Source organism: Lycium ferocissimum, chromosome 5 (assembly GCF_029784015.1).
Source record: "Lycium ferocissimum isolate CSIRO_LF1 chromosome 5, AGI_CSIRO_Lferr_CH_V1, whole genome shotgun sequence".
NCBI lineage: Eukaryota > Viridiplantae > Streptophyta > Magnoliopsida > Solanales > Solanaceae > Lycium > Lycium ferocissimum.
In genome coordinates this window covers 72,187,747-72,202,064 of record NC_081346.1, presented here as the reverse complement: position 1 = coordinate 72,202,064, position 14,318 = coordinate 72,187,747, and the positions used below count along the sequence as shown (strand labels likewise).

At 30.9% G+C, this 14,318-nt stretch overlaps 1 protein-coding gene across 1 annotated transcript; it reads left to right on the top strand.

Annotated features, from left to right (window-relative positions):
• The first annotated feature begins 9,983 nt into the window (after positions 1-9,983).
• LOC132057341 (transcription factor RAX2) lies at positions 9,984-12,256 on the top strand. The gene is made up of 3 exons (XM_059449903.1): positions 9,984-10,288; positions 10,618-10,747; positions 11,364-12,256. The coding sequence occupies exons 1-3, from the start codon at positions 10,153-10,155 to the stop codon at positions 12,046-12,048; spliced, it is 951 nt and encodes a 316-aa protein (XP_059305886.1). The 5' UTR covers positions 9,984-10,152; the 3' UTR covers positions 12,049-12,256.
• The last annotated feature ends 2,062 nt before the right edge of the window (positions 12,257-14,318 follow it).

The following is a 14,318-nucleotide window of genomic DNA, read 5'->3' as shown; positions in this document are numbered from 1 at the left end:
TGCCGGTTATTACACTGGAGTGAAGTTTACCTTGTGTGCACCCGAAGGGTAGCAGCTGCGGATTCTCTTGTTAAAAAAAAAAAAAAAAAGACATATCACAATACATGTACTTACAAGCTAGGTACATTTTTATTAGTATTAGATCCCTAAATGTACATTGACATCTATAACCAATAGGGGTAACTTAATAAATTATATATTTATTGTTTTCCTTAATGATCGTGAAAAATAGTTAAAGCGACAGTTAAAAATGAGATGAAAGGAGTATCACTTAACCATCTTTAATATTTTCAATTTATTAATTTACTTAACCATGGTAAATTAATTTAGTTTGATATAAATATTTTGCACGGATAAATATTTACCCTTAAAAAGTAATTCTTCTTTTTTCCCCTCTTCCGTGCATTGAATAGCTTTAAAAATGCAAAATTAATAGGTAATAAATACTGACTTGAATACTTAATCGTAGTAGACAAACTCCGTACTAGTTGATTAATCGACGTAACTATAGCCATGACTCTAGAAAGGGCTTCATTGGTTATCCATGTTTGGACGGTTGTTTTCCATGCTTCATTATTGTATTGTTTTTTATGAAATCATGTTTGTTTTTATTGTTATTTAAATTATGTCGTATGGTATTGTAAATTCGTTGTAATTACGTGGTTACATAACCATGGAAAAGCACAATTTTTGTAATCACGAATTTAGTGATTGCGTGGTTATGCATTTCATTTATCCATTATACCCCCACCCTTAACCTCACCCCGCCACTACACACACATCACCCCACCCCCCACCCCCAAGACCACCACCTCTACCCCTATCAACCCACCACCCACCCATCAACCCCCAACCATCACCTACTTATTTTTTAAAGTTTCAATTTTATCCTTTACCCTAGTTTTATTAACATACACAAACTAGTTTGTAATTAAGTTAAAGGTATTTTAGTAAACTTACATGTTGTTAAACAGTATCATACTGATAGAATAAACGAGTCCACCAAATAGTATAGAGAATCAGGTTCTCTATCTGTTCCCTCAGATGAATGACAGAAAGTAAATGTGCACAAGATGTTTTCGTGGAAAACTCCTTGCTCAAGGGATTAAAAACCATGACCTACTCCAATAGGATTTCCAACTTCACTAAACAGAGCAATTTTAGATTATAACCTTTTGCAACATAGGAATTAAACTCTTAATCCCTACCCCTTACAATACATCTATTGTAAGCCCTTTATAATGACTCTATTGCAAAGACAACTCTTAACTAACTCTAACCAAGAATCCAATCACACCTTGACTAACATAAACTAATAAGGGTTGCAGATCTGTCCTACTATTACACTTCTTGAAAAGCTGTGAAGGAATACAATTAAAGAACAAAAGACAAAGATCTAACAACTAAAAGAACCCAAGACATAGACACTGAATACGAAACTGGTTCCTTTAGTTGTTATAGCTTGATCTTTGAATGAGCACTTTGGAAGGAGTGGCGGCTGCCTCTTAAAAGCACAATAATCCTTTTTTATTCTGAAAAGGTGAGGTTAAACCTTCTAACATGTTGCATATATGTTGGAGAGCATGTGAAAATCATATGATAGGGGATAGGGACAATACACCTTTTGGTCCTCTCTACTGTGATCTTTCGTATGCGCGCTATCGGTAAGATGCGGCAGTCTTTACAGGGGTGGGCATGGTATGGTATATACCGATTACCATATCGAAACCCAAAATTTTTTATACTGTGATTTTGATATTATGGTATTTGGTACGGTATTTGATATGCATTTTTAAAAAGTTCGGTATTCGGTATGATATTTGGTATTTATAAATAATATACTGAAATACTGAATACCATACTGAAGTATATAGGTACATATGCAAGTCATATATATTAGTATTTTACTACTAACAAATATATAAACAAGTATTAGTACAAAATTAATTGTTTAAACATTAAAATTTTGATTAATCTATGTTAATTGAAATGCTCTTTTGTGTAATTGATTTACCACGGAGATTAATTGTGCTTCTTTTGAATGAATAAATTTACATGTGTAAGGTGTTGGTACAATATAATTGAGATGATTCTTCAATAGCCGAAGTCGTAATTATCGAACAAACTATGGTTACCGATTTACCATACCGAAAACTACCGAAATCGAACTTAAAAATACCGAACCATACCGAATTAATTTGGTACGGTAATGGTATAGTATTTTTAAAAATCAAAAAGCGAAATTATCATACCAAACTTTCCAATACCGTACCATGCCCACCCCTAGCCTTTACAGCTGTATCGTTGACCTGTACAACAGTCAAGGGACTTGGTCTCTATCCGGTTCCTCAAGAGTTTGGCAAATCATCAAAACACAAGGTAGGATATCTTATCACATACAATAAAAACAAACAATAAAAATGTTAGGCAAATACATACACAACCCCTTAAAGTTGGCACACAACTGATGTGGCAAAACGCCCAACTAAACGATGACATGTGTAGTCTATTTCCTATTTTTACTTTTGTCTTATTCCTTTTCCCATGTCTTCTCTCTCTTTAGATTTTCACCATTAACAAACCTTCATCAATATTATAGAAACTCAACACAGACTAGCAGTGGCACAGTCAGGATTTTCACCAAGGGGGTTCAAAATATAAATAAGTAAACAGACAAAGAAGCCTAAGCGGTTTGAACATCTACTATATATATATATATAAAATAATTTTAACCTTGTAAAAACAGTATTTTTTTTCTTGTGGCTCCGCCACTGCAGACTAGCACCTCCTCATCTCATCGGTACATATTAAAGGCTCTTCTATTCAGAAGGTGTATTTGTTAGTGGAGAAGAAAAACAGAAAAGGAAATAGCTAGAATATGGATTATAGAGAGGTGCCTAAATGGAAGTTTATTCTGTCAACTTTAGGGGGCGTCTATGTATTTGGCCAAAATGTAACTAAACCACATTAAACGATCTTTTGTGTATACAAACATTATATTCATTAATACAATACAATACCATATTGGAGTATATAATATCATACTCTACATTATGAAACCATGAGTAACGACTATCCAAATAGAGGCTTATTAAATTTGTCCTTTCTCAATCAAACCCAAATAGTTAATCAAATTTTACACGAAATGTTAAAAGATTATTTGAAAAGAAAAACAAATCAAGAGATTTGATCGCCACCGATTGATTATTTAGTAATTTATATTTCTCTATCTTTATCACACGAAAGGTTTAATTAATTGAAAAATAAATAAATCAATCATCCTACAGAGTTTGATGCTTTTCATAATGGTCCAATAATAGTAGCAACTAACATTTGCTAGAAAAATTATTAGCAGTACAAAATGGAGAAGGTCAAAATTATGCTCCAATCGTTATAAATGTCAATAATAATATTATAGATGGGACCCCCACCCCTTTTCCCCCGCCCTAAATTTGTGATCTAGATTTTATAGTTGGACCACACTATAATGTAGAAAAAGTCATTGCTCTGGCAATTTTTTTTTTTTTTAAGGAATAATTATTTTTGGTCCCTCGGATTTTCGTTTTAATAACATTTTGGATAAACATATTTAACCTTCAAATTCTAAAATGTTCAAATGAGAAATATGTAACATAACATCTATAATTGAATAGTTTAACACTTAATAATTTGTTAACTCTGTGAAGATTCATATACACTTTGAATGATCAAAAGTGTAAATATCAATTAATTAAAAGTCAAATATGCTCAACCAAAAATCACAAAGACCAAGTTAAAATTTGTTAATATTTGAGGGACTAGAAATGCTAGTATTCCCTTTTTTTATCTGACAGCTATCCATATTCTATTGGTTTGCGTATTTACAAAATTATTACTGACATTATTTTATTTTAATATAATCTTAAGTGGTGTCTAATTCAAATCTAATGGTCCCATAAAGACAGTCATCTCCTTAATAGTCTCTTCTAAGTCAAATCTTTGGCTCGTTCTTTTCCATGCAAAGTTTTGGCAATATCTCCGATCCAAATTTAGGCATATCCAATTACTCTAAAAATTTCAAAGGAAGTTACCTTAGTCACTATATTATGGAAAAATTTAATGCATCAAATCAATCCATGCATAACATATTTTACACATTTTGCTTAATGGGGTATCAAATAATTATACTTTAACTTAAATTCAGAGAACTTCAAATTGAAAAAGAGAACTTTAAAATGCATAATGAGGATTTCATGATAAAGGAATGGGTAAAACGCATGTTAAATTGTCATAAGAAAGTAAGATGAATTTATTGCTAAAAACTTGGTGTACATCATATAGTGGCCGATATGGTGAAATAGAACTAAAACTGTAAGCTCCCAAACAATGATAGGAGTCATGACACTAACTGCGTGCCTGTTGAAGAATGAGCCGGCGACTCATGAGCAGTGGCTTGGTTAAAGAAACCCACTGGATAATCATCAATTTGTGTCACATTTAACCGAACATCCGAACCTCATATTTTCAAGTCTACGTCCTCTCCCTACACACCATGAAGCTTTGCCTTGATTAAGTTCGATTATTGGTTAAACAATGGACTCTGGAAATTAATACAACTTAAATAATTAGGCACTAAACACACCTTCACTGTCCTTATTATAGAAAGTCCTCCCTAGTTCGTCTTTTGGTATTTTCTTGAGTATAGCATGGCATTTTAAACTTATTCTGATAGGGCTCATAAGAAGTTAAATTTTAAAAACATCATCTATAATGAACGTATAGAACCTTAGGGTTTATAATATTATATATATTTTGATTGATGGTTACATGCTAACACATTTCAATAAAGTATATTATATATATGTGTGTGTATGTGTATGTGTGTTCAACTTAGGCCTATCAAATTAATTTTGAACTTTCGCTTGTTTTTGTTTTTACTTTTTCCTTTTTATTTGAAGCCTTTGACTATAGGGAGGCAAAGTCGCCAACGTTTCTACACTTACACACCATAACGGGGGAGGGTGGGATAATGGGACATTATTCAAATCCACATAGTTAAGTTTGATCATATTTAGTGTGCATATGACTTAGTCTAAATGACGAAATTTTCAGACTCACGAACTTACAATTTTATCTTAGTGTTAATTGTGCGATACAATATATTTTTCAGAAGATGTTTCATTATTTCATATATTGTTATTTGATCTGTTGACGCTTGATATGTTTCTTTTCTATTAGACATTGATTATAGCTAGCACTTTATTCAAAAGAGCACGTTTAATTAATTGAAAATTAAAATGATTAATCAGATATTACAAGGATTAAAATTAAAATTTATCTAATTGAGGGACCAAAGTGATATTAACCTTTATTCAAATCCCATATACTGTAGTTTCATAACTAGTGTCGACATGACTTTGTCTAAATGGTAGAACTTTCCAGGTTCACGAAACTATAATTTTTCTTTATGTCAATCCTGCTATATAATATACTTTTCAGAAGAAATTTTGTGCATTGTTTTTCTGTTGACGTTTGATAAGTTCCTTTCCTAATGTACATTGATTATAAATAAAGGAAAAGAGACCATTCAAGATAATTAATAATTGTTGTTAATTGTTTTAAGCCATATTATAGAAGAGGCTAGGTTTGTGCACCATGCTACTACTATATATTCACATAATTTGGAGTACACAATAAAATTTCTAGTGTGGAGCATTGTGACTTTTTCTTGGTTCAATTTTGACTTGTTCCTGTATCAAGTTAACAAGTACGCAATTTCTCTTTTTTGGGTAATGATGAAGTGGGAATTGGGTAGTTTGGTTGGTGGGGTTTGGCGAGCTGTGGGGAATGGGGGTACTTTTGGAGATAAATTCAACATCATCTTTAATTATATGTAAATGACTTTTGAGATAAGAGTAGCAATTAATTAGCACATGGCAACCTATTTCTGTACATCACTATCTGTAGAAGAAAATTTAGCCGATAACATTAGTAGGACTTGACTTAGATTTAAAGAATTTTTACTCCATTAGCATATTTTGATTGAGTTAAATTCATAAACTTTATCTTATTTATTTGTTGTAGTTACTATTTTTTTTCTAAACTGTTTTATCACGGCTTTTTCGCTTTCGTTATTTTCAATTTCATACTACTTTGAATTGTTTGTCCTTATCTGACCTTTTTTTACCATGATTTCTCTTGAACCGAAGGTCTTTCGGAAACAACCTCCCTACCTTGGAAGGTAGGGGTAAGGTCAGTGTACACTTTACTCTCCTCAGACCCTACATTGTGGGATTTCACTGAGTATGTTGTTGTTGTTGTTGTTGTAGTATCCACTCTATAATCACAAAAGAGTATTTTTTTTTCAACTATAACAGTATAACCAAAAAATAATAATTTGTCACATTAAAATAACTGAATTTTAGTCACTATAACAGTAAAGTAACTAAACTTTACACACTATAACGACATAATTTATTCAACAAGGCAACTTTACGGTTATGTTGATAAAGGTTTGTGACTTTCTTTGTTATATACAAAGGTAAATTCATTTTCTTTATCTGACCAAAAATAATTTTGGGACTTTCATCTTATAGAGTTGGTAAAACTCAATTATATAGTAAGACAATTTTTTGTGAGTTTACTGTTATAGTAGGTAATCATACGTGAAAATAAACATGTCTTTACTTATTGTAATATCGTAATATGTTGTTTACCATTTTTTAACAGGCTATCAAGCCATGTTTACTAAAAAAGTTATTTATACCACTAAAAATTGTGGCGGGATGAATAAGGTCTCTCCATCATTAGTGAGCGGTCTCAGGTTTGAGCACTAGGTATCAAAAATATGCTAGTAGGACGCGCTTTCCCTTTAATCATCCTTAAGAGGCACAGATCCGAATAAGTCAGCCCCTGTATGGATAACATTGAGTGAGAAATAATAATGAAACATTTATTAATAACCTTGTTACTGTTATTTGAACAGTCAATCTAATAGTCAGTCAAATTGAAACAACCTAATTTGATAGGATCATAGTACTTAGCATACCAACTGCATAGTTGTAATGATTATGTTGTCAATAGACACAAGTAGCTAGGGTCCTGTTTCATTTTGTGAGGAAGATCTATACTGTAAATCTGTAATTATTAATTAAGAAATATGAGTTATTGTAGATAAGATGCTAATGTACGATAATTTTTATCTGTTAGTTCAATCTTTATATAAATAGTCTGCCTAATCTGTATCTTTTGCCACGAATCTTTGTTTAGCAAGTTCATCCACATGCATTACAGCTAACTAATATGTATGTATTGTCCATTTATATCCTGTAACTACTAAACATTGACTACTATCTCACTAAAAAGTAGTGTCTTCGTACAGAAATATTAGAAAATTTTCCAACACTTTAATGGGAACCTGTTTTTTATCGTTCGTTCTTCCAGTGAATTGGTTCAGTGAAAATGAAGTGGAAAAATCATATTTTATAACACAGATTCTCCACTCAATATCGGTGAAAAAAATCTTTGTTTCTAGTAGTGTGTGCACGGGTAATTATAAATTTCTTTACTACCAAATGAGTTAGTTTACACTAATAGATCGCTCTTCTAATAGATCGCTCTTCATATCAAGCCTAGTTAGAATAACAATCTTTTATATTTTTATACTATCAAGGGTCTTTCAGTTGATGGGATAAAGATAATAATTTTGGAATAAGATGTGGGATTATATTATTTCGTGTTTGGTTATAGATATTAATTAGTGACGAGCGTAAAACACAAGATAATCTAAGTGCTTCGCTAGTCCAAGATAGTATAGTATTTAGATCGTCCCCACATGAATTGGTACAAACGATTACTCAACTAAAACGTGCTTGGTATTATTCAGGCGATCACACCTTTATTTTGTTGTGGTTATAAACCACGATTATCGAATACATTGTAATTAAAGATAATTGACAACGAAAGCAAAAGTTACAATCTATATGAGAAGTAAGGGTAGTAGACAAGACAAATGCATGCATGATTTTAGCAATTAGCTCCGATTCGTTTTATCATCTTCTTAATTTTATTGAGTCTTTCGTATTCATCAATAAGTAATTAGTTTACTCAAGAAACTAACAAACCTCCTTCGATTATTTATTCAGATTCCACAAATTAAACTAACGCAAGCCCCGAGAATGTTCAAAAACTATGGATAGAAATAGATCTTTGGACGACTTCTCGTGAATATCGTCAGCTTATAACCCCAAGATAAATCATTCAAGAACCTCTTTCGATTACTCAACAGAATCATTCAATCATGAGCTAAATTAGATTTATATTAAGATAATTCATAAAACTCTTCCTCTTCCGATTAAAGCATCCAAGAATATCTCAATAATCAATTAAAACTACTATCCATGAGTTCAAGACTAATAAAAAGCCTGTGAACATATGCAAGAATAGTCTCAAGGAAAACATCTCTCGAATATTTTCCTCTTTGGTTCAACCAATAATTCAAGAAGCTCTTTCGATTACTTAAAAGAATCACCAATTTAAACCAGACACAATAATACAAAGGTATTCCTCTTTCGATTAAATACAATAGTAAATAGCTCTACAATTCAATGCAAAACTCATTTAACGAATTCAAGCAATAAAACAAGAATCGAATCTAAAAAGATCAATCAATCATAGGTCTTGTCGAAACCCTATGAGAAAACTACTCCATAATAGAATAAAAGAACAAAGAACTAGAAAAATAGAACTATAATTGATCCAAAGGCGTATTGAATCAAATCGTGATGGAAATAATTTCAAGTTTCTACGCGCCTCCAATGCTCCCTAGGTCAAAAGTCTCAAGATAACCTAATTGAGATTAGCTAAAATATTATATAACTCTACGGTTTTGTCCGTAAAATTTTGAAATTACTCTCGACTTAAAATATTTATAATATAAAATCATTAACTTCTCATAAAAATCACATATATCATAAACTCGGGAATATTAACCATCAATTAGTTCCAGGATTATATTATCCCATCATTTGTACTCAATTAGTGCTAGTTGCCGCAGTAATTTTTTTAGATTTTTGTTTGTAACGATTAATAATTTTCATATAATGGGCATTTGAAGATGTTGATGCTATAATTTCAAGTTTATGGGAATGTTATACGATCTTAAGTTAATATTATAATATATATATATATATATATATATATATATATATATATATATATATATATATATATATAATTCACTATGTTTATGGTATGCATTCATGAGAATTATATACTCGAACTTTATATATATATATAATTTCAAGTTTATGGGTTGTTATACGATCTTAAGTTAATATTATAATAATAATGGGGTCCACAGTTAAATATTTATAATATTAGTGAATGCTGTAATATATATAGAGGGTTTGGACAAAGTTACTGAATTCAGGTAAACCTATAATTGACAGTGTAAATTCACCACTATGTGATGTAGATGGTATGCATTCATGAGAATACTATAGCTTTGACTCGAACTTTATATATATATATATATATATATATATATATATATATATTAAATTTTTTAGTATACAAATACAAATAATACATTTCGAACTGAACAATTAAATCAAATAGACAGTGATAAAAATCTGGACCTTAAACTCATTAAGTAAAAATCTTGAATACATCATCTTTCTTAAGTTTTGTTGTATTTGTTTGGTGGTTCAAATTTGATAATTAGTCTATGACTTGCCCTATATATGGCTATGACCAATCATATTCAATTGCTGAATTGTACGCCATTACTTAGGCAGACTTTGGATACTTTCACTGTAACAGAAAAATATTATAACAAAAAAAGAAAAAAGAAAAAAATGACCAAGTAAATAAAGCTTAGAGATCAGTGGAAATATATATATGTCTCTGTTATATAATAGTACTAGTATAGTAAAATATTTTATGGTGGAAACTTCGGTCCCCTTAGTCGAATCTCAAGCATAGTGTAGGACAACTTCATAAAATTGAAATTTAAGGTGTGTTCTTTGACTTGTGTAGATATCTCTCTCAATAAATATATATTGCTGTCCAAATTCACTCCTCATAAGCCAACCCTTTAGACTATTTTTCAAAATCCTTGAGAGAGAAAATCAAGAGAGAGTAGGAGGGAAAAAAAAATTAAGATCAAGAATTATGGGAAGAGCTCCATGTTGTGATAAGGCAAATGTGAAGAAAGGGCCATGGTCACCTGAAGAAGATGCAAAATTAAAAGAGTATATTGAGAAATTTGGTACTGGTGGAAATTGGATTGCTCTTCCACAAAAAGCTGGTATGTTTAATTAATTTTAATTCCCTTTCTTGATAGGTAGGTTCGTAATTTTCAATTTACGAGTTTTGAATTCTAAAAAAAAGTAGCTTACTTGGTTATGTCGAACCCGTAAGTAAAACTGTAGCTCTGTCCCTGCAGTTGTTTTTTTGAGGTTCTCGATAGACAAATTCAAGATTTTGAGTTTACCGGTGCTGAATTCTAAAAAAAAAAAAAAAAAAAAGAGTAGCTTACTTGATTTGTTGGTCTTTTTCCTAGTCTTGATTTTTTTTTTTTTTTTTTTTTTTTTTTGTTAGTTAACTCTTATTTGTTGTATCATTGTTTGTGATTAGGGCTAAGAAGATGTGGGAAAAGCTGCAGATTAAGATGGCTAAATTATCTTAGGCCAAACATTAAACATGGAGAATTCTCAGATGAAGAAGACAGAGTCATTTGCAGCCTTTATGCTAACATTGGAAGCAGGTATTATTATACATATAGTTCTATCTTCTTCCACTAAAAATTTAACCATTATTAAATTGTGATCACATAATATCAAAGTGTAATGAGTTCACTATTGCAAATTTTAAAAGATCTAACACATCAAATTCAAATCATGAATTAGCTTATGAGCAGGCTGGCTGATGTAGAGAACGAGTTATTATTAGCTTTAGCTCAAATTTGTCCATTAAAAAATTCACTAATAAGTACAAGTAATAGATTTCGAGCCTAATAAATCGGATGGGATCAGTGGTGGAAGTAATTTTTTTACCAAAAGGGTTCATCATCTACTATATATACATAAAAAATTGACTTTATATAAAAACTGTGATTTTCTAGCGAAAGGAGGTTCAGGTGAACCCCTTTTGCTCTATTAGCTCCGTCCCTGGATGGGATATGATAAAAGTCGAACTTGAACCGATAAAGTTTAAATCTTGAATCGAAGACCAACTTTCGTATCTGTTCAACCAGTCGGTCTCACAGTCATACCTCTGCTTGGCTGCTTGCATGCATGAGTATTACTTTCAAGAATTGAAGTCTAGTTAATTAGCTTTTATGTTTATGGTAATCTATCTAATTACCAACAAAACAAGTGCAGGTGGTCAATAATAGCAGCTCAATTACCAGGCAGGACAGATAACGATATCAAGAACTATTGGAACACAAAGCTCAAGAAGAAATTAATGGGATATGTCTCTTCATCTCACAAAATTAGGCCTCTTAATCATCATCATCAACACCAAATTATAACCAATGCTTATAATAATAATTATTGCCAACAACTTTCACTTTTTCAAGCTTCATCCTTATTAGTCTCATCAAACTATAACAACAACAACACCACCTTTCCATGCTATGAAACCAATATTCCTACAATCCCATCAAGTAGTACTTTCTTGAACACTGCTGCATCCGCTAGTTGTACCTCAAACATTAGTGCTAGTACTTCCCCTGGTCTCCAAATTCAAGAAAATAATTTTGTGGGTCCTACTACTTCTGATGAGAGTTATGGTGTTTCAAATTTGGATTTTCATAACTATATGTATAATGGTGTTATTGGTGAAGAAGCAGAAGATCAGAGTAATTCAAAGTTCTTGATTAATGAAGGTGGAGGAAAGTTGATTAGTGGAAATGGTTGTTATGTTGCACAACAAAATCCATTAGATTATAGTAGCTTGGAGGAGATTAAGGAACTAATTAGTACTAATCATGTTACATGTAATAACAATAGCTTGTTCCTTGACGAGATCAAGACAGGAGAAAAAGTCATGATGTACTATTGATGTACAAGTCAGAAGATTTTTCAATTTGGTAAAAGTAGTTGTTTTTTTGACAGTACAGTTGGTAAAGTAAAAAGTGTCCTTTGTGCATTTCTTTTTGGGAACTAATGTGTTTGTACTGTCCTTTGTTATACGAGGGTCAGTTCGAACGTCAATTGTTTTATCAGTATAGTTTTTTATAATCAAGACAAATATGAGGTAATTTTGTCTATCAAGATTTAAACCAATAAAAGAAAATCATCTAATATTTTATGTATCTGATAAAATTTGAATCGTGATCTTCATATAAGTTTCAACAATTTTATTAAATGCATTGTGTGTTAGTACTGTCGTTTTAGCTGTATTGATGGGGTAAAAAATATTTGCATAATTAGGTTATTGCAGGTAATTCTATTTAGTACCATCAATTAGTAACCTAAAATAATTAATAAGTAACTTGTTATTATAGATTAAACGGAAAAGGGCCAAAATTACCCCTGAACTTTGAAAAATAGTTCGTAAATCCATAACTTCGTTATCTTTAGGGCCAATTATCTGGTTATCTTTATCTTATGGGGTCGATTATCTGCATCTAATCATTGTTGCCACGTGGCATCATCCTAGCCCTTCAAAATTATTTTACCCTCAAATAATTTTTTACTCACTAAAATAACTCAATCCGGCCGAATTTTTTTTTTTTCGAAAAAAATAATACGGATAATTTTTCCAAAAAATATAAAAATAATTCCTTATTATTTTTCTTTGAAAAAAAAAAAAAATTCGGGTCGGATTGAGTTATTTTAGTGAGTAAAAAATTATTTGAGGGTAAAATAATTTTGAAAAGTAGATGATGCCACGTGCTTATTAGGGTTGCTAGACGAAGGGTATAATTGACTCCATAATATAATCAGAAGTGATAATTGGCCCTAAAGATAATATTATGAATATGAATGAACTATTTTTCAAAGTTCAAGGGTAATTTTGGCCCTTTTCCGTAGATTAAATTACATAGAGTAAGAAAATTATCATACTATATTGTCAACGTATATAACTTAAATATTTTGCATATAAATGTCTTATTAGTCTCTTGGAAACTAGAGTAGCCATTCAAAATTCAAATTTAAACATGCACAGTTTAGTTTATTTCATCCTATTTGTTTTTATCACTTCTTTGTGTTGTCATGTTGTGTACCCTTCTCCTTTTTTATAAGAAAAAACTGAAATTGGTCAAGTGTATAATCTTGGATTTTTATGGTCTAAAGTTCTTTAAAAATTTTGGCTTGAAAGTGATTGAAAGGCTCCTATTTTTTTTTTTTTTTTTTTTTTTTTTTTAAATCTAAGCTATAAATTCAAATATTTTTTCTTTGTTGGAGGATTTTAAAACTGAAGCTTTAATGAAAGGAAAGTCGTGATTCACACCACGAGTTTCTTCCTTCAAATTAAATTAGTCATACACTACTGATTAGGACGTGTGAAAAGATAAATAATCACAATTTCTGGAAATAGCGCTTGGTGATCGTTTTTCGTCCCGTCTTCGAAAATGATCACTTATCGTAAAGTTAATAATGATTATTTTTCAATTATCTGGGCTAAAAGTGATTAATTGTGAACTTTTCCCACGCAATATTTAAGATCGAACAATTTTAGGACGTAATTTTTTAAATTAATATCTCAAACAATGACATGGTAACAGTTCTGGCTAATATTTTATATTACCATGTTCCCATCACTGATAACCCTTTGATTAGGACAAATTAAATATTTAGGCTTGATTAATTAGTACGTAAATGGAGATTAATTTATTTATCATTAAAGTATGCCACTTGTGGGAACAAAAGACATAATTATGAAAAGTGGGAAATCAAGTCATGTTTTGCAGGCAAAATGTAAAGAGAATCCTCATAGGGAAACAATCCAGAAAAATCCAAAAGATTGTGATCTCAATATTGTGATGTCTTTGCTTTATATGTTAGGACAAGACGACAAGTTGAATCAATAATGTAGGCTCTCCACCGGAGAGAGGTTAATTAATTTGAATTTTTGTTTTATACGTTGACGGTGTAATTTTTTTTACATAATTAAATCACTTAATTAGGTAATTATAGATAAATTTATTGTTGAACATAAATTGATAATATGATAAAAAGTAGAAACCATCATAGGTTAAAATTCACTGATTGTGTAAAATAATGGAGCCTTTACACTAATAGCAGGTTAGATTTACTATTTACTTTTTGAATTTCTAGTCGTTATGCATAGATTATACATTGAAGGTTGCGCACACTTTACCCTTT